At 54.5% G+C, this 22,158-nt stretch overlaps 1 protein-coding gene across 1 annotated transcript in view; it reads right to left on the reverse strand.

Moving 5' to 3' along the window:
* Positions 1-5,667: 5,667 nt before the first annotated feature.
* Positions 5,668-22,158, reverse strand: part of DSCAML1 (DS cell adhesion molecule like 1) — a gene marked incomplete at both ends in the record, with an annotated part of 93,421 nt that continues 76,930 nt past the window's right edge. Inside the window, 22 exons of the mRNA XM_080631518.1 lie at positions 5,668-6,098; positions 8,906-9,217; positions 9,706-9,900; positions 10,016-10,168; positions 10,428-10,546; positions 10,796-10,826; positions 11,338-11,493; positions 11,576-11,863; positions 11,935-12,123; positions 13,937-14,035; positions 14,287-14,450; positions 14,534-14,651; positions 14,850-15,003; positions 16,182-16,321; positions 16,800-16,955; positions 17,027-17,173; positions 18,243-18,483; positions 19,345-19,415; positions 19,570-19,737; positions 20,098-20,226; positions 20,338-20,434; positions 20,646-20,845. Coding sequence (XP_080487644.1) covers positions 5,668-6,098; positions 8,906-9,217; positions 9,706-9,900; positions 10,016-10,168; positions 10,428-10,546; positions 10,796-10,826; positions 11,338-11,493; positions 11,576-11,863; positions 11,935-12,123; positions 13,937-14,035; positions 14,287-14,450; positions 14,534-14,651; positions 14,850-15,003; positions 16,182-16,321; positions 16,800-16,955; positions 17,027-17,173; positions 18,243-18,483; positions 19,345-19,415; positions 19,570-19,737; positions 20,098-20,226; positions 20,338-20,434; positions 20,646-20,845 — 3,758 coding nt within the window. The remainder of the gene's footprint in view (positions 6,099-8,905; positions 9,218-9,705; positions 9,901-10,015; positions 10,169-10,427; positions 10,547-10,795; positions 10,827-11,337; positions 11,494-11,575; positions 11,864-11,934; positions 12,124-13,936; positions 14,036-14,286; positions 14,451-14,533; positions 14,652-14,849; positions 15,004-16,181; positions 16,322-16,799; positions 16,956-17,026; positions 17,174-18,242; positions 18,484-19,344; positions 19,416-19,569; positions 19,738-20,097; positions 20,227-20,337; positions 20,435-20,645; positions 20,846-22,158) is intronic.

Raw genomic sequence — 22,158 nt, forward strand, 5'->3', positions numbered from 1 at the left:
ACCTTTCTAGAGAGGCAGGAGCTCTCGGCACAACAGCATCTACTCCATTTCTGGAGAGAAAGGTGAGTACGGAGCAGGCAGGGAGCCGGCCCTGCACAAGTAGCATGGGAAGCGCATGGCTGTGACTGTGAGATGCAGCAGAAGAGCAGGAATTGCCATTCCTGGGCCCTTTGTGGCCTCTTTCTTCCAAAAAATCTCTCTGACATTATTAAGGGGTATTTCAGAAGATGTTTATTAAACCTGCAGTATCAGCAAGTGGAGGCCCCAGTGAATAGACATCATCACACATATACATGGGTGCATGTGCTTGCCTGCCTCTTCCCATGCAACCTGCCCATGGAGCCGCATGTGTCACAGTCCCCCAGACCAGCCCCTCTTCCTCTCCTCCCTGTCCTGTGCCCCCCTCTCTCCTCCTCACTCCCTTCTCCGAGGCTCTGCCCTCTCTGCCCAAGTCAAGCACCCAGCAAAGAGGATTTGGTGTTTCTATTCCCAGTGCAGCTCGGGCAGCAGCCAGATGAAGGAGGTGAAGTGCAGGGGGGGCTGAGCTGTGATGTTCCTCCTTGCTGCATGGACCAGTAGCTCTGTTGTGGGGGTCTCACTGCCCTGGGAGTGGTGACAGCCCCTGTGCTGACAGCGGCACTTATCCTGGTGCAGCAAACACATGTAGAGCATCACAGCCCCGGTGGCCGTGCAGGGCGCACATCCCGTGTATCTTGTTGAACAGGGCAGGAGGGAGTTCATTCCCAGGGCACCCCCCTTTTATTCATCCTTCTTTACTTTACAGTTTCTTTTAGGCTGTGAATAAAAGCGGGTTCAGGTGAGTTTATGGAGCAGCATCTGGCACACGGGTTTCTGATGGCTGCTCGGGGGGTGCTTAGCAGTGACACGCTGGCTGAAAGGAGCGCTGCTGAGTGCCTTTGATTCAGCTCCTGTTGAATTTCACAATACTTCCCTAATGCCACATTAAGTGCGAGGTGGGGAGGGCTCCCATTTGTCAGCGTGAGAGCTTTATTGCTGTACAGTGCTGGGCTGTTTGCTAATCTTATTTGTGTGTGTGAAAGTAAGTGAGCATCATACTCGGTGATTAAATGTGGGGAAGCTGAGGTCTTCAGGGACTAAAGCTGCGTAAATAGAGGGCTTAGCGCTGCCAGGGAGGATGGGCTCTTTCCTCTGCCTCCTGTTCCCTGCAGATGTGCCCTGGGAGGCAGTGGGATTGTGCTTTCGTGCTGGGGGCTCTCCACCCTCCTGTCTGTGGGTGCCCTGCAGGGGCCTGTTTGACCCCCCGATATCTTGTTTGTCGCCCCAGGCAGTGTGACCCCCGATGCCAGCACTCAGAGCAAGTTCTTCAGTGACCCTTCTGAGAAGGCGGCCGTCACCATCCAGACCCACTTCAGGAGGTACCAGCAGCAGAAGCAGGAGAAGAAGTAGCTGCGTTGGTGGCCCCTGCCCTGCACTGTCCCTCCTTTCTGTCTGTTCTGTACCCCTGGGATGCGTGGCCGTGGTGACTGAACCTGCTCCCCATTGCATAGCGGTGTGTATGTGTGTGCTCTGCGTCTGTGGTGGTCGCTGCTCAGAGCGAGAGCTCTTTCCTGGCCAGTCCTTCCCCAGCACTGCCTCATTGGCCACGGTGCAGGCTGAACCTCAGCCCCCAGGGAGTGATGTGCATTGACAAGCCTGTCCTTGGCGGCTGCAATGGGCCCTGCACAGCTGATGGTGATCATGGCTGGCTCATTGCTGCCCAGCTGGGGCTTGTTTTGCCCTGTAATACCCCTGCCCTGTGCCTCCATGTTCACTCTGCTTCTGGAGCTGCATGGGATGACTGCCTTTGTCCCTGCTGTGGGAGCCAGGGGATGTGCTGTGGGGCCCTGTGTGACTGTGAGCTGATGTTGCTTTTCTTGGGGAGAGCTGCTTGGGGTGCTGGGGTTTGGAGGAGGGATGGGGTTTGGGGCTCTTTCTCCTGGAGCTGCATGTGTTGAACCTGCTCTTCTCCTGAGACGTTCCAGTGTTCGGGTTGGTGCCTGCTGTTGTGCAGGAAAGCTGAGCAGAGATCTGCTCCTGGTCTGGCAGGGGCAGGTCCACAGGATTGTCTTGGGCTTAACATCATTTAAAGTGCTGGCTTTTGGAGGGGGCTGAAAAAGAGGGAATATGGAAGCTCTGGGCCAGCAGGGAAATGGGAGCTTTGCTGTGAGAGGCTAGGGAGGAAGCAATGTGTGCTCTGTGGGAGCGAAGGGGAAAGGTGGAAGAGCTGCTGGCTGCGAATGGTGCTGCTCTGATGGCTTGAGTGTGGCTCCCACTGCTGCTTTGCTGGGGCTGGTCTGTACCCTTAGAGCCCTTTCTGTCCTCTCCAGCCACAGAGGTCCTCAGTGCAAGGGCTCCATCCCCAGCTGCTCCCACCTCCCTTTACATTGGAAGTGCTGGTTGGCTAACCAGCTAAGTTGGGCTCAGCTGGTGCTGGTCGTGGTTGGCATTAAGTGCTGCTTGCAGGGCTGGTGATGGATCTGGCACGGTTGTGGTGGGAGCTCTGCTGTGGGCAGCCTGGTGCCAGGAGGTTTGTGTTGTGTGGGGTTTGCTGGAGCTGGTCAACCAAATCCAGCACATTCCAGGGCTGAGCTTGGTGGGGTTTGTGCAGCGTGGTTTGAATGGACTCTCCCCCTTCACCTTCTCATTTATACCTGTGCAGCAGCGTGGGCAGAGCCTGCTGCCACGAAGGGCAGGGGTCAGGTTTGATGTGGGGATGCTGGGGGTCTCATGCCTGAGAGCTGGAAGCATGGACTCTGCTAAACCATGCAAAGCCAGGGCTTGGAAGGGCTGGGGAAGGGGGAACTCTTGCTAGGGTGCAGAAGGAAATCTCTACTAGCCAATTACAATAAAGATGTACTAATCCGTGTTAATCTATTTTTCTGCTTATCTCACTAATCCCCTTGCTCTCGCAGCTGAGAACAGGCTTGCCTTTTCTTGCCTCTTCTATTTAAATCTGGGGTTGGGGCGGCAGAGCTGCTGCTGTGACCCTGCTTAGGGGGGTGGCACTTGGTGCTTGTTAAAACCTGCACCAGGTCAAGGTTCTGAAGCCAAATGTGCACTGGGCTGGGTTGGAAAGGCTTGAGAGGGGCTGCTTTGCACTGGTCCTGGGGGAGGCACAAGGGGCAGGGTTGGTGTTCCCCCTGGATGGCTGCTTTAAGGTCAGGCAAGCAAGTCCTTCCTGCTGCAAAGCCTGCTCATTCACTTGTGCACGTTCCACATACAAAATCCACGTGTTCCTTGTGTGCTGAATTGGAAACTCACCGTGGTTTTGTCTCCAAGAAGCTGTTAAAGTGAATGAAGGACAAAAGCCGTGTGTAGAAACGAAGGTGATTCAGAACAGATCTAGGGGCTTCGTTTGAATAAAGAAAGAAAAGCCAAGCCCAAGGTGTATACTACAGCAGCAGCTTAGCTCAGGTAATGCACCAGCAACACCGGACCCTGTGTTTGCACGTTAACATTTGGGTTGTTCATTAAAAAGTGTGCTGAGTTTGGTTATCACCGGGTTAAACCAGCTCTGTCATAGGGAAAAATGATGGGAGACGAGGTGAAATTCCTTGCATGGATGTTACAGCTGGTAGTGTCAGTGACAAGAGGAAGCGTATCTGTTTGTTGTGGGGGAAGATGAGATGGAGCCAGTGGGGAGCAAGCATGGATGGAGAAGGGATGAAAACAGGAGCTTTATATTACAGGGAATAAGGAGATGAGTGCAGGTAAGGAGTCAGAGCTCAGAGAGCACCAGGCCCTCCTCTGGAAGGCCCAGTTCTACTTTGGGCAGCCAAACCGACGGGAGCCCTCCTGGACCACAGCACCAGTGACCGGTGCCTGCATCTTAGAGCCCCCGAGCTCCCCGGTTTGTGCCATAGGGGATTGTCTGCCTGGGCTGGTGCTTCTGCTCACCGACACGGAGCACTGAGGGGTGCTGGGGAGCTCACGTGGGTTGTGTTGTACTCCTGCTTCTCACTGCACCTGAGGGCATGTACACATGTATATGTAGGGCATATGTGTGTGTATAGGTGTCTGTATATCACTATCTTAGTATGTCAGAGATGTTTGTTGTAAATGCATGTATGGTAGCTTCAGTAATTGAGTATTGTTGGAAATGCTGTGATTCACTTTGCAACTGCAGCCTGCTGCTGCGTGATGTTTGTAATCCTCTAGATGAATACCACTGACCAGGTCTGAGGCTAAGTCTAGATCCAGCCGCACCGAGACTCCTCTGAGAGGGAGGTTTAGAGAGCAAGGGGGGATCTAGGCTGAACCTTGTGACTCAATGAGAGGGTTTCCTTATTCCCTGTTTCTTTCATTAGGCTCAACTTTTCCTTTTCATCCTTCAGTCTTTCCCCCTCAATTTCCCCCTTAAATTCCATTAGACATGAACCATTGCCCAAGTCTGGGACTAGGACTACATCCAGCCGCACCTCGGCTCCATCAGGAGCTTAGGGAGCAAGAGGGGCGGGCCTGAGCCTCATGACTCAATGGGAGGGTCTCCCTCATCCCTCTGTCCCTTCTGTTTCTACACACATGATGTAAAATCACTTCAGCCTGGTCCTGTATAAATCACTGCCAGTTCTGTCACAATCTCTTGGTATGTATTAGAGGGAACCTTGCTGTGGCGTTGTGTTGAATCACACTGGCACAGGTGTCTGTGGAAATGAGTTTTGCTGATGTCTGAGGATGAGTTACGTTGTGTTAATGTCTTGTGCCATGAATGACCTTAATGGGAAGCAGACACCACAGCTCACTGCACCGCACTGGATTCAACAGCTGTGTGCTGTGCATCACCCCTACACTGCGCATCACTGCCCTGCTGCAGTTCAACTACGACTGAGGACAAGGGTGCTGTGCTTCACCTTCTGTGCCTGTGGAGCATCAGGAACAAGAGCCCTGCTTCACGCATGGCACTGGAGCTGCACCGCTGCACCAGGGCCGTGGTGGAGCTGGGTTGGGGTTTGCTCTCCTGCACTGTGGTTTCTCTTGGGCTGGAGCTAGGCTGCAATTTGGGCTGCACTTACCGGTGATGAAGAGGCACTGGGGTAGCTGCTGAGGCGTCCTACTCGGTGCTGCCATGTGCAGGACCCTGCTCCCATCCCGTCCTTTCCCTCCTCTGCAGGTTGGCTCAGCACAGTGTGGAAGCAGGCAGCGAATTCACCTGGATGTATCCACGCTGCCTGCTCCATCCCAGCCCTCGCACCGCCTAAATCCCTGCTCGCTTTCACAAACACCCGCGTATAAACATAACCTTTATTGCACACAGCGCTGGGCTTTTTTTCATAGAAAAAGGTATTAACACATAAGCATTTGCAAATTGAAGCAACTCCTGCTGTTTTCAGAACAGTAAAATAGCATGCAATGTCTTGGAGACGTTCCTCTTCAAAACCACCAACGAGATCGGGGGGGGAAAAGTCGCTGAGTCTTTCCTTGTGCCCTTTCAAAATGATGTGAAATATATATATATGTTTACATATATATTATATTTTTAAATCTGTAACAGCAAATTCTTTGTGCCCTGGTTTCTTTTTCTGTTCGGAGAAGAAGAAAATAGCTTCATTTATACAAAAGAGTCCTTTTATATACAAGTTTGTTAATTAAATATAAATGGCGCAGGGAAACGAGCAGCATCCGTGGCGGGCGGTCTCTGCGTGGTGCCTACACCAGCGTGTAGGACTTGGAGTAGGCTCCAGCCCCCTGTTTTTGAGACCTTCCTACCCCTGATGTGCTCATTTCTAGGAGCGAGTCCCTGGAGCCCCCCACTTTGGAGTGCGCGGGGCCCCGCTCGGCAGCGGGGGGCTCGGTGGTGGCGGGCGCTGGCGCGGCGCTGGTGCTGGGCGCAGCGGCGCTGGTGGTGCTGGGCATGGGCAGAGTCCTCTGAGGTAAGGTGGTTGCGGCGGGGGCCGGCGGGGGCAGCCCCAGGGGCTTGGCGCCGGGCTCCAGCGTGAGGTGCCTTGCGGGAGCGGGGTAGGCCCGCGCCAGCCCGCGGATGGAGGCTTCCCGCGGCGGCACCACCGGGCACGGCTCGCTGCCCGGCTTGCGGAAGAAGGCCTCCGACTTGGCGTAGAGAGGGAGGTTGCAGTAGTCACCTGCGACGGGAAGAGGAGAGGGGTGAGGAGGCACCGGACCCGTCGCACCCTATCGCGCTCGGAGACGGGGATGACATCCGCTGTGCAAGGGATGCTAGGGGACCCTATGGTCTACATGAAGTGTTGTAATCTCTAGTTCTAACTAATCGATTGTTTATCCCGGAATGAAAAACATCCTGCTGCATTAAAAACCTGTTCTTTTACATACAACAAGTTATTTGTTACCCTGTAGTGAACGAGAGCTGAAACCACGTCTATTGCGTTCTGTCACATGTATGTTAGAAGCCAGTGGTGTTGATGGTGGTGTGTGACGCTGTGCTCTGTAACACAGCTATAATAAGAGACATTTGTAATGTATTTAGTGTCAATACTTGTACTGCATGGTAAACCTTGGTGTTAGAGCGCACGGTGCTCATCGCTGTCATGGGGTATGTCATGTCCAGCACTACATTGTGCTTCTGGAAGTTATATTTATGCTGTATGAAAATATATATTGTGCAGTGTTGTGCTGTACAGCACTAGATACAACACAGACCTGTCACTGATGTTGTCATTAATCCCTAAATGTAAAGGTGGATGGGGATGTGTACCTATGTAAAATCCTGCAGGATTAGGTTGTCTTAAGTGTGTACAAACCAAAGAGCAGGGCTGTTTGTTGTACTATGTGGTGCTGAGGGCCATGGTTTACCGGTGAATTTGGCAGTGGTGGGTTTATCTCAGAGGTGTTCTGCAACCTAAATAGGTCTATGATTCTATGTGCTGTAACTAACCAGTTTGTAATGCTATAACAACATATAACAACATGCCAGTCTGTCTCATGCTTTTCTGATGCTTGCTGTAGGCTAGGGTGTAGTATATTGTCTAGTGGGTACTGTATTGTCTAAGTTAAGGATCACATTATATTCTAAATTACAGATTGTACCTGCTGTATAAATTATCATCACAAACAGAAACCATTTGTATTCCATCTCTAGTGTGATGGATGAAAAAAGAGGGGGGAGAAGAACTATAGGGGGGTTAAAGGAAGCAAGTTCCAGCAAGGGGGGGATGTGTCTTCTAGGCAATAACAAGCAATAAGGGGGGATATGGGAAATAAAGGGGAGGAATACAAGTGAAAAACAAACATGAGAAAACAAGGAGGGATAGGGGGGAACTGCAATGGAATATTTATTAAAGAATAAAAACTAAAATGGGAGCAAATGCACAATGAATTACTAAGCGTCAGTATGGAATATGAGGTAACACTGGGCACTGGGGAACAGTACTAATATGGGGATGACGTATTAAGGGCTGGGAATGAGCACCAAGGCATTGGGTGGAATACCTGTCCGACTGAGGAATGGGAATAAATACCAAGAAAACTGAGGGAGAAAAAGGAATGAAACGAGATGAGAGCAAAGGAGAGGAGCAACTGGAGAACAGCAAAGGAATGGGGAGGAGGAGAAGTGAAGAAAAGCAGAATTGAATTGAAGGGAGCTGAGGGAAAAGAAGTGAATTGAAGAGATTTTAAAAGCAAAGAGGAGGTTGAAGGGAATTTAAGAGCAGAGAAGCCAAGGAGGAGAAGCGAAGTGGAGAGAGGTAAATTGGGAAGAGCTGAGGATAACTGAAGAGAATTTAAGAGAAGACATTGAAGAAACCAGATTCTGTTCAGTTTTCCTCAATTCTCTTAGATTCTCCTCTCTTCTCTTAGATTTTCTTCAATTTTCCTCAATTCTTCTCTCAAAGACATTGAGGAAAACTGAAGCAAATGTATGAGAGGGGAGGAGAATTTAAGAGAATTGAGGAAAACTGAAGAAAACCTTAGAGAATTGAGGAAAACTGAGAATTGAAGAAAACTGAAGAGATTTTAAGAGAATTGAGGAAAAGTGAAGACATTCTAAGAGAAGAGGAGAATTGAAGAGAATTGAGGAAGACTGTAGAGAATCTAAGAGAAGAAAGAGAGTCTAAGAATGGAGGACAACTGAAGAGAACTGAGGAGAATTGAAGAGAACTGAAGAGATTCTAAGAGAAAAGAAAATTCAAGAGAACTGAAGAGCATTGAGGAGAATTGAAGAAAATTTAACAGGAGAATTGTAGAGAATTTAAGAGAACTTAAGAGCATCGTAGAAAATTGTAAAGAGAGCAGAACTGAAGAGACTTTAAGAGCAGAATTGTAGGGAATTTAAGAGGAGAATTGAAGAGAACTGCAGAGCATTGTAGAGAAGAGAAGAAAACTGAAGGGAATTTAAGGAAAGAATTGTAGAGAAGAGAGGAGAATTGAAGAGGAAGAGAATTCAAGAGGAAGATGAACAAAGGGAAGAGGAGCAAAGAGTGAGGAAACATGAGGTGGAGAAGAGTGCAAAAAGTAGAAGTCGAGGAGAGGAGAAAGAATTGGAACAATTCGTTAGATTTTGAGTGGATTCTATGGGGATCTTTTCTATGGTGTGTTGGGATCTGGAAAAGATTCCTGTAGAGCTCACAGCAATCTAGCAGCAATTCCAGTAGAAAACTTTACAAAACCTACATACAGAATCACAGAATAGTCAGGGTTGGAAAGGGCCTTAAGATCATCCAGTTCCAACCCCCCTGCCATGGGCAGGGACACCTCACACTAAACCATGGCACCCAAGGCTCTGTCCAACCTGGCCTTGAACACGGCCAGGGATGGAGGATTCACAATGTTCTTGGGCGACCCATTCCAGTGCCTCACCACCCTTACAGTAAAGAACTTCTTCCTTATATCTAACCTGAACTTCTCGCTCCTGCTCTCCACAGTGTGTTTAATGGGTGTATTTGTCTCTGCATTCCGCAGGATGTGCACTACTTACTCTTGCTGGCGCGGTGCGGGATGGGGACGGCCACGCTCTTGCCCCGCTCGCTGTCCTGGGGCTTGGGTGGGGAAGCGGTGAAGCGGCAGATGCCGGGCTCGGACGGGGTGCTCATGGAGGTCATGCTGTCGGCATTGTCAGTCGTGCCCGTGGTCATCTGGTCCGAGGAGCTGTCCGAGATGAAGCACTCGGTGATCTCGAACTTGGCGTGCTGCAGCTGCTCCTCCAGCTTTGCGTGCTCGTAGGCGCGTGCCAGCTCCTCGTAGGTAGAGGAGGCACTCTCCGTCGACACCATGCTGTTCCGCCCCTTGTCTGGGGAGGAGGGGAAGCATCACATACCTGGGAAGGTCTCCCTGGCCTGGGAATGCTGTTTCCCACATTGCTGTATTTGTGAGTCTGTCCCCAGAGCAGGGCATGACTGTGCTGCTTGGGAGCCACCATAGAGCTTCTGGAGGGGACCAGGAGGCCTGCACATACATTTGTTCCCCTCCCATCAGATTACTTGGAGCTCAAAGGCTCAGAGCAGAGCCAGGAGGGCAGGGACACCACTGCCAGCTGCTCACAGAGAGAACAAGAGCCAAGGGCCCATTACCTGCATGTGTACAACTTATCACAGTGCTCAGTCTTCACTAGAAACCAGTACATGTGTCAGTAACATGCAGCTTTTGCACCGGAAGCCATGGTTCCATGATCCCACTGACTAACAGCAAACTGCTTCTGCTGTCACCCCAAACTCATGGGTTGGGCACCGCCAATGGGCCCACGGACTGCAGTGATGGGCGCTCCTGGCGCTGCCGTACCTGTGTCCTGAGAGAGGCTGGCGCTGTAGCTGTCGCTCTCGGTGACGGTGATGCCGTGCTGGGAGCCCACTGTCCTCCAGTCCGAGGTGAGCGTCCGCGCTGGCGTGGACGCCTGGCACTTGGTGAGGGTCCACTGGCTGGAGTACCGGTTGCGGGTGCTGTGCGCAGACTTGACACTCTTCCTTGACACAGGGTCTAAGGCACAGAGGTCCCAATGTCACAGGGAGCTGCCAGAGGGCACTCGGGGGCTGCGGCTCACCCACAAGCATACCCACAGAGTGCCCCCAGCAACCCCGCTGCAGTCACTTACTGGTGCCGGGGCGGATGTCAGACATGTCGATGAGGGGCCCCGTGTTCTGGATCAGAGCAGGATGATGCAGCGAGACGCCCGTGCAAAAGCTCTGGGGATTCACCGCCTGGCTGAACTCTGTGTCAGTCACTGGGATCGTGGCTTTGTCATCCCCTGGGGGAAGAACGGGAGCTCGGATCCCTTGGATTCCCCAGGACACACAGGGATGGGGGATTTGCCTCCAGCCACAAGACAGAGCCAAGGAGATGGCAGCAACACAAGGGGAGCAGGACCCACAGGCTGCATCCTGCCTGCCCCAGGGGAGGAAGGGGACAGCCCGGGGACACCGCAGGCTTATCTGGGCCACAGGATGGCAGCCCGCATCCCCTCTGCAGGCAAGGGCTCCACGGCACAGGGAACGCAGGGCCCTTACCAAGCTGTTTGATGCCCTCCTTGTCCTCGATGAGGAGCTGCACCCGCGGGATGTCGATGTGCAGGCGGGGGCCCTGCGGGGGCCCCTTCACTGGCGTGTCGAAGCTGCGGTTGTTCTTGCTGTGAGGTAAGAGGGGACGCACACCCGGCCGTTACTGGGGAGAGCAGGGCTGGGGCTGGCACCAGCAGCCCACCCGGGGCTCAGCTCTGGGCAGCCGGGAGCTGCTGTGCTATAGAGACACCAGCACAACCCCCCCGGTCTGAGCCCAGGGAGGGCTGGAAGGGAGGCAGGGCTGAACCTGCGCTTAAAAGCATTGAGGATGGCCCCCACCACCCGGCATTCCCCAGCCACCTGCAGCTCAGACCTACCTGATGAGCATTTCAGCCAAACTCTTGGCATCTGTGCAGGAGACACAAACAAGAGGGAAAGGGTTTGGGTTTGGTTGGGTTTTAAGGTGATTTAAGCTATTTAAGGATTTTTTAAGGGTTTTTTTAGGCTGTTTTAGGGGGTAATAAGGATGCTTTTAGGTGCCTACAAGGATGCTGGGGAGGGAATTAGTGATAGGACATTAGGGAGGAATGGGTTCAAACTGAAATAGGGGAAGTTTAGATTGGATATAAGGAGGAAGTTGTTCACTGTGAGGGTGGTGAGGCACTGGAATGGGTTGCCCAAAGAAGCTGTGAATGCTTCATCCCTGGCGGTGTTCAAGGCCAGGTTGGACAGAGCCTTGGGTGACATGGTTGAGTGCGAGGTGTCCTTGCCCATGGCAGGGGGTTGGAACTGGATGATCTTAAGGTCCTTTCCAGCCCAAACCATGCTACGATTCTATGCACCAAGTCAGTCCAGGAGTCAGTCCAGGAGAGCACAGCTCTGCACCCTGGTCCCATGCACTGTATGCGCCCCGAATCACCTCGAAGCCTCTTCAGCCGCTTCTCCTTCCTCTTCTTGCGGATGATGAAGAGCAGCGCTACTCCCAGCGTGGCCAGGATCACGGGGCAGGCAATGGTGAAGAGCTTCTTCACGTCGTCCCCCTCCCCTTGCGCAGACTTGATGGGCGGGATGGTGCCTGCGGCAGGGCGCGGGTGGGCGCAGGGTCAGTGCCACGGGAGCCCCCTCCTCGCCATGGTGCCCACCCCGTCCCCACTCACTGCCGTCGTAGTCCAGCGTGGCGAACTGCGCGCTCTCGTTGCCGCAGCCGGCGCTGTTGCAGGCCTTCATGCGGAGCTCGTACCACGTAGCCTCGCGCAGCTCCGTCAGGAACACCTCGCTGGAGCTGTTGGTGCGCAGGCTCTGCCAGACCCAGTTGCCCTTGGGCCGGTATTCCAGCACGATGGCGGTGATGGGGCAGCCCCCGCTGCTCCAGCCCTGCAGGTTCAGCCTGGCGTGCGTGGAGTTGATGTGGGTGAAGAGGTGCTGGTCCTTGCTGAAGGAGGGCTCTGCGGGAGAGGAGCCGTCAGGAGGGATGCGGGAGGGAGGGCACCGCAGGGACCCCATGGGACGGGCTCACCTCTGCCGTGGGTCTTGGCCTCGATGATCTCACTGATGCGGCCGGCCCCGACGCTGTTCTTGGCTGCCAGCTTCACCTTGTACCAAGTGCCGCACTTGAGGCTCTCCAGCTTGAAGGAGCGCTCTGAGGAGCTGATGAACACGTCCTTCCACTCCTCGCTGTTGTCCACAGAGTATTGGAGCACGAAGCCTGTGGGAGCAAGGACGGGGTGGTTACCTCTGGGCACACCAGGATGATTTAATGGTCGGATGTGATGATCTTAAAGGTCTTTTCCATCCTAGTTGAGTCTAAGATTCCAGGCAGGTCAAAAGAAAGGGCTACCACAGGGATACCTTGCATCTGCCTTGGGGACAGCCCATTGCCAAGTCCAATGCACCCCTGCAGTGCCAGAGTGCCTGTTACACATCAATTCCTGCCCAACTGTGTGCACATGAATGGTGATGGAAACACAACCCTGCACTCCCACACTACTGACATGGGTTACAGGTAGCCCAAACCCATTAACAGGGTGAGCTGCTGCCCTGCAGGACTCTGCCTGCATCCTGAACAGAGGTCAATTCATCTCGCTGCTCTGCCCACCACACAGGCCGAGGCAGGAGCCATGACCCGGCACAGCCCCTTTGCTCTGTTATAAACAGGAGTGTGAAACGTGATTGAGCGGTGCGAGGCTATAAAGGGAAAGGCAGAATTAACTGGCTCCCTTGGGAAGCTGCTAGGAAGTTGCCTCTGTCACTGCGCACCGCCTCCTCTCTCGCATGAAGAGTATTCGGAAGCACGCTGTGTCCCAGGTGAACAAGCCTGCTACACTGCTGACAACAAGACGCCTGCAGATGGCTTGCAGGGTTTCCTGGGAAGAGGCTCACGCTCTGGGCTTTGGGCGAGGGATACGCAGCAGGAACATTGGTGCTCCCCATGGCAGCGCATCTCTGCTGCCCGGCTGCTCTGGCCTCTGTGGCTACTCAAAACCCCAACCTTTGATGGTGCATTGACAGATCGGGCTATGCTTGCAGGTTATTTTGCCAAACCTCACACAAACATAGCAGGCTTCATCCTTTGTGGTGCATCACAGGCTGCACAGTGCAGAGCTTGCAGGACCGCTCTGTGTGCTAGCACCACCCGGGTACCACTGTGGCAATGCCAAAGGACCCACATGAAGACAGGCGTGTGCCTTTCATCAGCTCTGCCATCATCCTGCTCTGGCAGAGTGCTGCTAGGGGAAGTGATGCTCTTCACACCCACCCAGCACCAAGGCTTCCCTATGGCTGGACCTTCCCAAGGTGGCACAGGTCTCCCCATCAGCATGCTTTTCCACCCACGTCCAAACCAGCTCTGCCACCCCACCCCACCCACAGCGCTGGCACCCATTATTTATTTACCTTGGACATGCAGCATGGTTTTAATGTTTCTAATCCAATTATAACCAAATTTATCAACAGAGTCCGCTGGAGTGAAAGGCTGCTGGCTGGGGAGATTTGCTTGTAATTACTTTCATGCTTTTAATTAATTGTAAGCGAGGTCTCCTTCCTCGCTCCCTGCTCCCCACTCCGCGTGCAGCTGCTTCAACGTATAATTCATGAGATGAATCAGAGCAGAAAGGAGGCTCTGGAAAGCAGGGATGCTCCTGGAGCCCCCCAGCCTGACAGGGACTGCAGGGGGGACAAATCCTGCCCTGTTGGGATCACACTTGCACAGCACTGGGGACACAAAGCAGCCACTGGGCTGGTGCTGGCCACCAGCACCTGAGCAATTAATGACACACTCTTTGTTACCTGCTTCAATCCCTTGCCCTAAAGACCTTGCAGCCTCCTACAAGCTAAGAAGCATCAGCCTTATTCTGGAGTGTTTCCAAGAGGGGGAAACTGAGGCACAGACACAAAAGTGCATGCACAGCCTGAAAACATGCACCCTGAGCCTTGCCCCCTAGTGCCAGGACCAGAGGCACTCTGCTGTGGCATGGGTGCTGTGGTGCTGGTGCCAGCCCCATCACGCACAGCAGCCATACCTCGGATGGAGCTGCCCCCATTGTCCCCAGGAATCCAGGCCAGTGTGATGGATGATGCTGAGGTCTTGGACACAGTCAGGCGGGGCTGGTCCGGGGGCACTAGGGAGGAAGGAAAAGCCCATGAGCATCACGCATGCTGAAAGTGCCCTGTATTGTGCCCCCTAAAAGAGGAAACACCAACAGGACCTGCTCAGCCTGGGACCATGGCAGCCAACCCTGCAGTGCTTTACCCCAGCAAGAGCAGTGCATGAGCCAGAGGCTCATTGTGCTGTCTGGGAGCTGGAGCGTGTCCCCTTGCTCCCCGATGCACCCATGGGACCATAGCATCCCCCTTGCCCAGGGCCCCTCACCTTGGACCAGCAGGTTGATGATGATGGTGTCGAAGCCCCACGTGTTGGTGGCGGTGCAGGTGTAGTACCCCGAGTCCTCCGCTTTCACCGAGCGCAGCACCAGCGTGCCGTTGGTCTGGATGAGGCGATGGCCATCCACCGTCACCGGGATGGCAGAGTCCTCGCTGCCGGCAGAGGGGAGGGCACATCAGCCACGCACAGCACAGCAAGGGTGACAGTCCCCACGCTGTGACAGCACCCTCGGTACCTGTCCTTGGTCCACTTGATGGCAGGGACAGGCTCCCCAACAGAGTTGCACGGCAGCCTCACATCCTTCATCCATGGGGTGGTGACGGTGCCTCCAAAGGAGATGATCTTGGCAGGGGCTTGGGAGCAAGCAGGAGGTCAGCATGGTGGGCAGGTGCCACGCATGGACCCCCCCACTGTTAACCAGAACTGAGACTGCCCAGGCACAGTCATCCCAAGTTGCCCCCTGCTGCAGCCAAAGCAACCCTAGGGGCAGGGGACAGCGGACAGCGGAGCCAGGGTACGTGTCCCCCCCTGAGCCGGTGCCCCCCGGGTACCTTTCCCAGCAGGCTCGATGGTGACCTTCTCGCTGATGTTGCCGCGGCCGGCGGAGGTGACGGCAGCCACCCAGAGCATGTACTGCTGCCCGCGGTTCAGGTGCGCAATGCGGTAGAAGAGCTGGTCGGGGCTGGTCTCGTACTCGCTGGGGGCCTGTGGAGAGGGATACAGGAGAAGGTACAGCCTCTGTGAGACCCTCACCCCATCACCCTCAGCTCTGGCACCCCAGGAGCATCATCAGAAGCCAGCACAGGACAGTGCAGTGCTTGGGGTATCAGCAAGGAAAAGCTGCCTGGGGGCCAGCTGCCTGCACCGGGGCAGCCCCAGGATCCCCAACCAGGGCATCCCTCCCATCCCATCAAGGTGCTGGGGGTTTGCTCCCAAGCAGCAGTCCGGCTCTGCTGGTGTTCCTCAGTGTGATGTCTCCAGGGAGCCCTAGGATCAAATGGCTTAGTTTGGCTGGCACAGCTTCTTCCTGGGTAAGGATGCTCCCCTGGCTACTACCCACCGAGCTGCAGCGGGAGCTGGGCACCAAGGCAAACCCTGGCCAGGCTGCCAAAACCCCTCTGTGGTTACAGTGAGCAGCCAAAACCCTGCATGGGCTCACCTCCTGCATGGCCCTCAGTGGCTGTCCCCAACCCCATGGTGGTGCTATGTGGGTACAGAGGCTGTGCACAAGCACCATGACCAATCTCCATCCCATTCAGGGCCAAAACCACTCTGCCCCAAGCCCAGTCCTGCTCCACCACACTGGCACCAAGCAGGGGATGGGTTGCTCCCCTTTGCATGGGATGGACGCGCACATGGGTATTTGTGCATTCACCATCCTCAAACGTGTGCCCTGGTGGGGCCCACAGATGTAAAAGCACCCCACAAGCAGACACCCATGTGAATACTGGAGATGATACATCATTTTTTTTACCCAAATGACAGTTTTGACAAGATGCCAAGAAAACAATATCAGATCCCAGCGGTTTTACCAGTTGCTTTGATGAAAAGATTATGTTGCCCTGGAAACCAGAGGCTCACATAGTGAAATGAGTTTGAGAAAGAGCTTTTGATAAGCACTAGTCTGCAGACCTCCCATCAACCTCTCCCTCTCGATGGAGTGATGGGGCCAGGCTTCACTTCTGTTTCATTTCTGGTCGGCTGCTGGCACATTTCCCCTTCCAAGGAGGGTAGATGCCAGAGAAAAGGAACAGACAATGGGACCATGCCCTGATGCATTGTCCACTGGTGCAACTCTGCACTGCATGGGCCCAAGGGACCTTTGCTGCTGCTGCCACCTGGCATCAGCCCGGTGATTCCCCATCCCCATCCCCATGCCGTACCGGCTGCCCGGAGCCGGGGCTGGAGCAGAAGATGGTGTACTTCCGAATGATGCCGTTGGGCTTGGCTGGTGGCAGCCAGGACACCACCACGCTGCTGGCAGAGGATGGGACAGCCTTGATGCCGGCCGGGGGACCTGGAACTGGAGAAGGGAGGAATGAGGCAGAGCTGGTGCTGGGAGGTCTCTGAGGTCTCTGCAGCCCAGGCTCTGGTTTATAAACCGTGATTGGCTCCTAATGGCATCTCCTTAATCTGCCCGAGTGGCTCAGCCTTACCCTGCTTCCTGCGTTCCCACAGCATCTGGCTCTTTCCATGACACCACGGCAGCCCATGGGCCCAGGAAATGCTCTGCTACGGAGCTAATGGCACTAAAGTAGGGCAGGCAGGGGTGTAAATATTTAACTACCCGCACTTAGGGGAAAGGAAACAAAAGAGAAAGGGAAAGGCCCTGCCCATGGCTGTGCACAGGGGTTTCCTCTGGGATCCCTCGGCATCCCAGCCCTTCCTTTGTGGGTATAGCGCTGTGGCACGAGCAAGTGCTCCCGGTCCCTGGCATTGGCACGCTGCAGCCTCAAGTGATGGCAGCAGGACCCAAGCGGGCTGGGAGCAGCACCACTTACTGTCCTCCTTGGTCTGGATGTAGAGCACGCTGCTGCGGACGCCGTCGCCAGCCTGGGTGTACGCCAGCACCTGCACGCTGTAGTTGGTGAACTTCTCCATGCCCCGCAGCTCCACGCGCTCCCGCGTGGTTGTGATGTTCTGCATCTCACCCCACTCTGTGGGGACACAGGTCCCATCAGCCCCATGCCACCACCCGCCCCGGTCCCCCGCGCCGCCCAGCGCTCACCTCCATCCATGTAGAGGGACCAGAAGATGACCCGGTATCCCTTGAGCACCCCGTTGAGGGTGCTGCGCGGGGGCTCCGACCAGGAGATCACGGCCACATCCGATGTGATGGAGATGGCTCGCACGTTCTCGGGGGGCTGGCTGGGAACTGAGGAGGGGATGAAAGGGGAGGACATGGTCTAACATAAAGCATCCTTGCCCATAGCAAGGAGGTTGGAGCTGGATGATCTGAAGGTCCTTTCCAACCCAAACCATCCTATGATTCTATGGCAATCAGCAGGAGGACGGAAGGGAGGCCTGTGCCTGGCAGATGCTGTGCTGAAGGAGCAGTATCCCATGGGTCAGCCACCCCAACTGCACCCCATCATGCTGCTGCTCCCCCCCTTCCCCAGCTGCTCGAGCCCCTGCCCAGTACACTGTGCACTATGTGTTGGTTTGCCTCCAACGCACGGCTTCACTCCTCCTGGACCACTGACGTGGGTGCAAGCCCTGTGCTCATAGGGACAGGGAAGCTGTCGGGACACACTGTGCTTCCCAGCCAGGAGAGAGTGGGATTGCTGGCTGGATGCGAGGTAATTAGATCCCATTGCCCCCTAAGAGGTAACTCTAATTTTTATGAGCATTTAAATGATAATATATCACCGTAACGATCCACTTTGAAAACGGTTATTGTTTCATATTACTTAGGTGCAAAAATATAAGCACCATGTAATTAGGGACAGAGTATAATAAACTAATACAGATAGTCCTTTTGAACAAAATGAAGGTAATATAATTACGGAAAAGACACTATTGCTAAAACAGGGGCCCTTGAATACCCCAGGAGGAGTGCTAATGCAGCCAGGAAACGATCATGGTTTGACAGGCTAACGAGAGCCTTAATTAAGTATGAAAAACTGTGGCGCAAATGCACCACAAAACTTTTTCCTCCTTGTTTTTAACAGGACTGAGGCCACCAGCGATCCCCCCCCGAGAGGAACCTCCCTGGCACTGTGGCAGTGTCCAAATCCACCTTGAAATCCTCCTGATTGCACCAGAAACACAGTGTTGAGAGTGTCCTGGCATCCCCCGGGAGCATGCACACACATGCAGTCAGCCCAGAGCTGAACGCTGCTGGTGGGCAACAACCTGCTTAGGACAGGGCAGGGAGTCCCCAAGGTGGGATTTGGTACCGGGAGCAGGGAAACCACCTGGAGCAGGGAGGGATGGAGCCTTACCATCCTCCAGCGTGGTGGCATTGATCTCGCTGGACGACGGCCCCGTTCCCGCGCGGTTGAATGCCTGCACCACCACCCCGTACTGCGCGAACTTCTTCAGGTTGTCCAGCGTGTAGACCTCGCTGTCGCCCGTGGCCTTCATCTCCACGATGCTGTACTGCCCGTTGCTGCCCGGGCTGTTCTCCCGGTAGCCAATCTGGTAGCCACGGATCACCCCGTTCTGCAGCTCCTTCTTTGGCGCCTAAAGGGTGCAAGGGGCAGCGGTGTCATGCAGGGCTCCCCTACCCTGGCCACCTCTCCCCAGCAGCTTTACTCAATGCTGTCAGGTTTTCTCTCCCCACACAGCTCTTGGCCGCACATGCTGAGTGGCAGAGCAGTGATAACAAAGGTCCAGCTTCCTTGGAAGAGAGGAAAGTGATGTGCGCCTCCAGCACCATTCCCTGGCTGCAGCAGCTCAATGGGAAGAGGAAAAACCCTCAAGTCTAACAGCCTTAAAAACGCGCAAGGCCAGATTGAGATCAATCTTAACTATATTTCTCCAAAGCACTAAGAAATCAATAGGGTTGATTGCAAATTGATGTCACAAAGCCAGGGAGATCCATCCTGCTGAAATACTCTTCAACCAAAGTGACTTATCTTTCAAGTGAACTTTATCTTTCCATTAATCTGATTTTCAGTGCTTAAGGGGAGGGGGGAGAAGCTGGAACCCCAAATTGATTGACTTACCGGTTCGTTACGAAGTCCTAACTTTATAATCAATTTTATTTTTCATTAGGCAGCTTTGGAAAAATAAATCCAATTCTAAGTTTTATTGATCTCTGCTCAAACACTTCTCAACTCAGTGTCTGGCCTTTTACGTATTTACCCTCGCTCCCCCATGGACATCCTATGAGATAATGAGCTTGTTAGATATTGTGATGAATAGAAGCCCTGTGCAATGAGCCGAGCTCACACCCAGCCTCCAGGTTTTCATTTCATTGTACCACTGACGCAAGGCCAGCCCCCAGCACAAGCCACCACTGCAGAGGCTCAGGATGGCATCTGCTGCTGCCCAAGTGCCCATGCCCAGGGATACCCCATGCACCACCCCAGCCCTGCTCACCTTCCAGGTGACTTGGATGCTCTGGGATGTCATCGGCTGCAAGGTGACATCCATTGGAGGCCCATCAGGAGCTGTGGAGAGACAGACCCAAGCGAGCACGTTGAGCAGCATCAGGGAAAGGACCTTCTCATCAGGAAATACTGGCTTCAGGAGGGCTGTGCCACAGCCAGATTCACCCATACAGCCCCTGCCCGCCAGGCCCTGTGCCCATGCCGGGAGCGGTACCTGCTTCCTCCGTGCTGATGGTGAGCTCCTTGCTCGGCTCGCTGCGCCCGATCTTGTTGAAGGAGTACATGCGGATGCTGTACACGGAGGCCGGGTGCAGGTCCACGATGTTCGCCTGGTTGATGGTCGGGGAGATGTTGCGTGTAGACTGCTTGAAATCCCAGGAATCTGGCAAAGCGAGGTGGGAGGATCAGCGCCCGCAGCCCACCCCGGGGTCTGCAGCATGCTCAGGTAGGTGAAGTCCCCAGGCACCTCCAGCTTTCATCTCCAGCCTCCATGGAGAGGTGCTGCTTCCCCCTCCTCGCTGTTGTGCAGGCTGGGGCTGGCTTTTGCAAATATTGTCTCTTTTAATATTCCCTTTCAAATGCTCCCATCCAACAGAAATTAACATATTTCATTAATGCCGCTCTCTCCTTTCTTCATCAAAGGCAGTGGGGTGAGACTATTCCCCTGGAGGTGCCAGGACACAGCGGCCGCAGCGCAGCCCCACAGGGAAGGGGAGGAAAGGGGAGGGTGGCCGTCACCTACCTGACTTGTTCTTGTACTCGATATCGAAGCCGGTGATGATGCTGTTGCCATCAAACCGCTGCGTCCATCGCAGGTTCATACTGCGGGCCTTCACCTCGCGGATCTCCAGCTCTGGTGGGTCAGGGGGCTCTTGGGGACACAGGGGCAGGTGAGGGGTGACAGGGAGAAAAGCCTCCAGGATCAGGGGATGCCCGCAGCGAGGCTTTGCACCCAGGGGCTCGCACATAGAGGAATGAGTACCTTGGACGGTGAGCTGGATCAAGCCTCTGTCTTCGCCATAGGAGTTGATGGCATGACAGGAGAAGAAGACCGAGTCCCCACGGTCAGCTGGTTTCAGCTGTGAAGGTTTCAGGGAGAGAAGAGGAGCCAAATCAGGCTGAGCTGCCCTGAACACCGTGCCCCTGCCTTCCCCCAGTGCTGCAGCCTGCTCCCAGCCCTGCAGGACCTGTGCCCATGGAAGCAGGTCACTCTCCAAACCTCCCATCCCCTGGCTCAGACCCACGCAAGGCACCAGGCAGCCCAGGTGGGTGCAAGACCCAAGCCCTCACCTTGAGAGTGGAGATGACCTCGTCGCCGTTGTCCTTGGTGGTGATGGCGTAGCGCATGTTGCGGTCGGGGTCGATGACGGTGTCGCCCTTCTCCCAGCGGATGATGATGGGCCGCTCGCCCCGCGCCGTGCAGTTGAGCTCCTTGGTCTGCCCCTTGATGGCGATGGTGGTGTTGGGGTGGGAGGTGATCATGGCCGGGACTGTGGGGAGGCAGGGGGTCACTGGGGAGGACACTGGGGTTGCCCAGTCCCAGCACAGACCCCAGTCTCAGCAGGAGGCCACGCAGCCCGGAGCGGAATCGTCTTGCTGCATTATACAGCTCAGCATCATAAAATAATGAAGCAGATAAATTTTATAATGCATAGCATTACACCGGGGTAGACAATAAAACGTGAAAGACAAATAACCAAGCGCACACCATAATGAAGAGAAAGCCTCCAGTCTGAGACGTGCGGGTATGAATTATTGACTAAGGTTTTACACTCCCGAGGATGAGAGGAAGAATGTTTTCCATCACGGATTTGCATAATTCACTCATATAAACCTGGGCAGAATATAGAGTGCCATTTCACATCAGCAAGGCCGCCTTTGCATTGCAGATACCACTGATATTATTTTACCCATAGCCACCCCAATACACAAATGAGGATGATGGGGACCCTCACACCATGCTCACCACCCGATGGGCTGCAGCACCCAGTGTGGGTGCTTCCCAGTGTTGCCCAAGCAGCACGGTCAGGAATGGCCCTAGGGACAGCACAAGTCCCTTGGTGCCCATAGCCCTGGCATGAAGCTGCCTCCTCCTGTCCCCGAGGGCTGCAGCAGCACCTCTTGCTGTGACGGGTGGCTGTAACTTCCCCATAGGCTCGCTGCTCCAAAGCCAAGCTCTGGTGCTGCCCGTGTGCCATGCAGTGGGACACCCATGGTGTGCACCATGCAGGGGCCATGGGCTGGGGGGCCAGGGCAGCCTGGGTAAGCAGGGAAAAATGTAATGCATAAACAAACAGCGCTGCTTAGTCCCGCAGTAATATATGGTAATGACAATCCGCAGAGGCAACACTCACTGTTATAATGGGACACAAGAGGCTCTAATGAGCTACGACTTCTCGGCTTTCTGTGGCAATGTAATTCAATTAACAGCTAAGGAAACCTTTCCTCCCCAGCTGCTGGTGTTTGAGGGGTACAGGGCAGGCACCCACATGGCTGGGACAGAGTGATGCTCACTGTGGTGCCTGCTGGCAGTGCCCCATAGCAATCCTGCCCCAAGGCCTGCGAGCAAAGAGCAGGGATGCTGGGGCAGTGCTCGGATGTACAGTACAGGGCATGGCAAACCAAGGGCTACAAGAAACAGAGCAGGGCTTCTCCTGGCTCTGCCCCATCCTGTCCTAAGCTGCGCACCCTCTTCCCTCAGCCCCAGTGGCTCTGCCTGCCTGCAGCCCAATGCCAGGGCTATGCCAGGGAGAGGGGCACTGCTCCCCTGCATTCAGTCTTCCTCTAGGCCAGTGCGGTGCAG

Source organism: Psittacula echo (assembly GCF_963264785.1).
Source record: "Psittacula echo genome assembly, chromosome: 18".
Lineage (NCBI taxonomy): Eukaryota > Metazoa > Chordata > Aves > Psittaciformes > Psittacidae > Psittacula > Psittacula echo.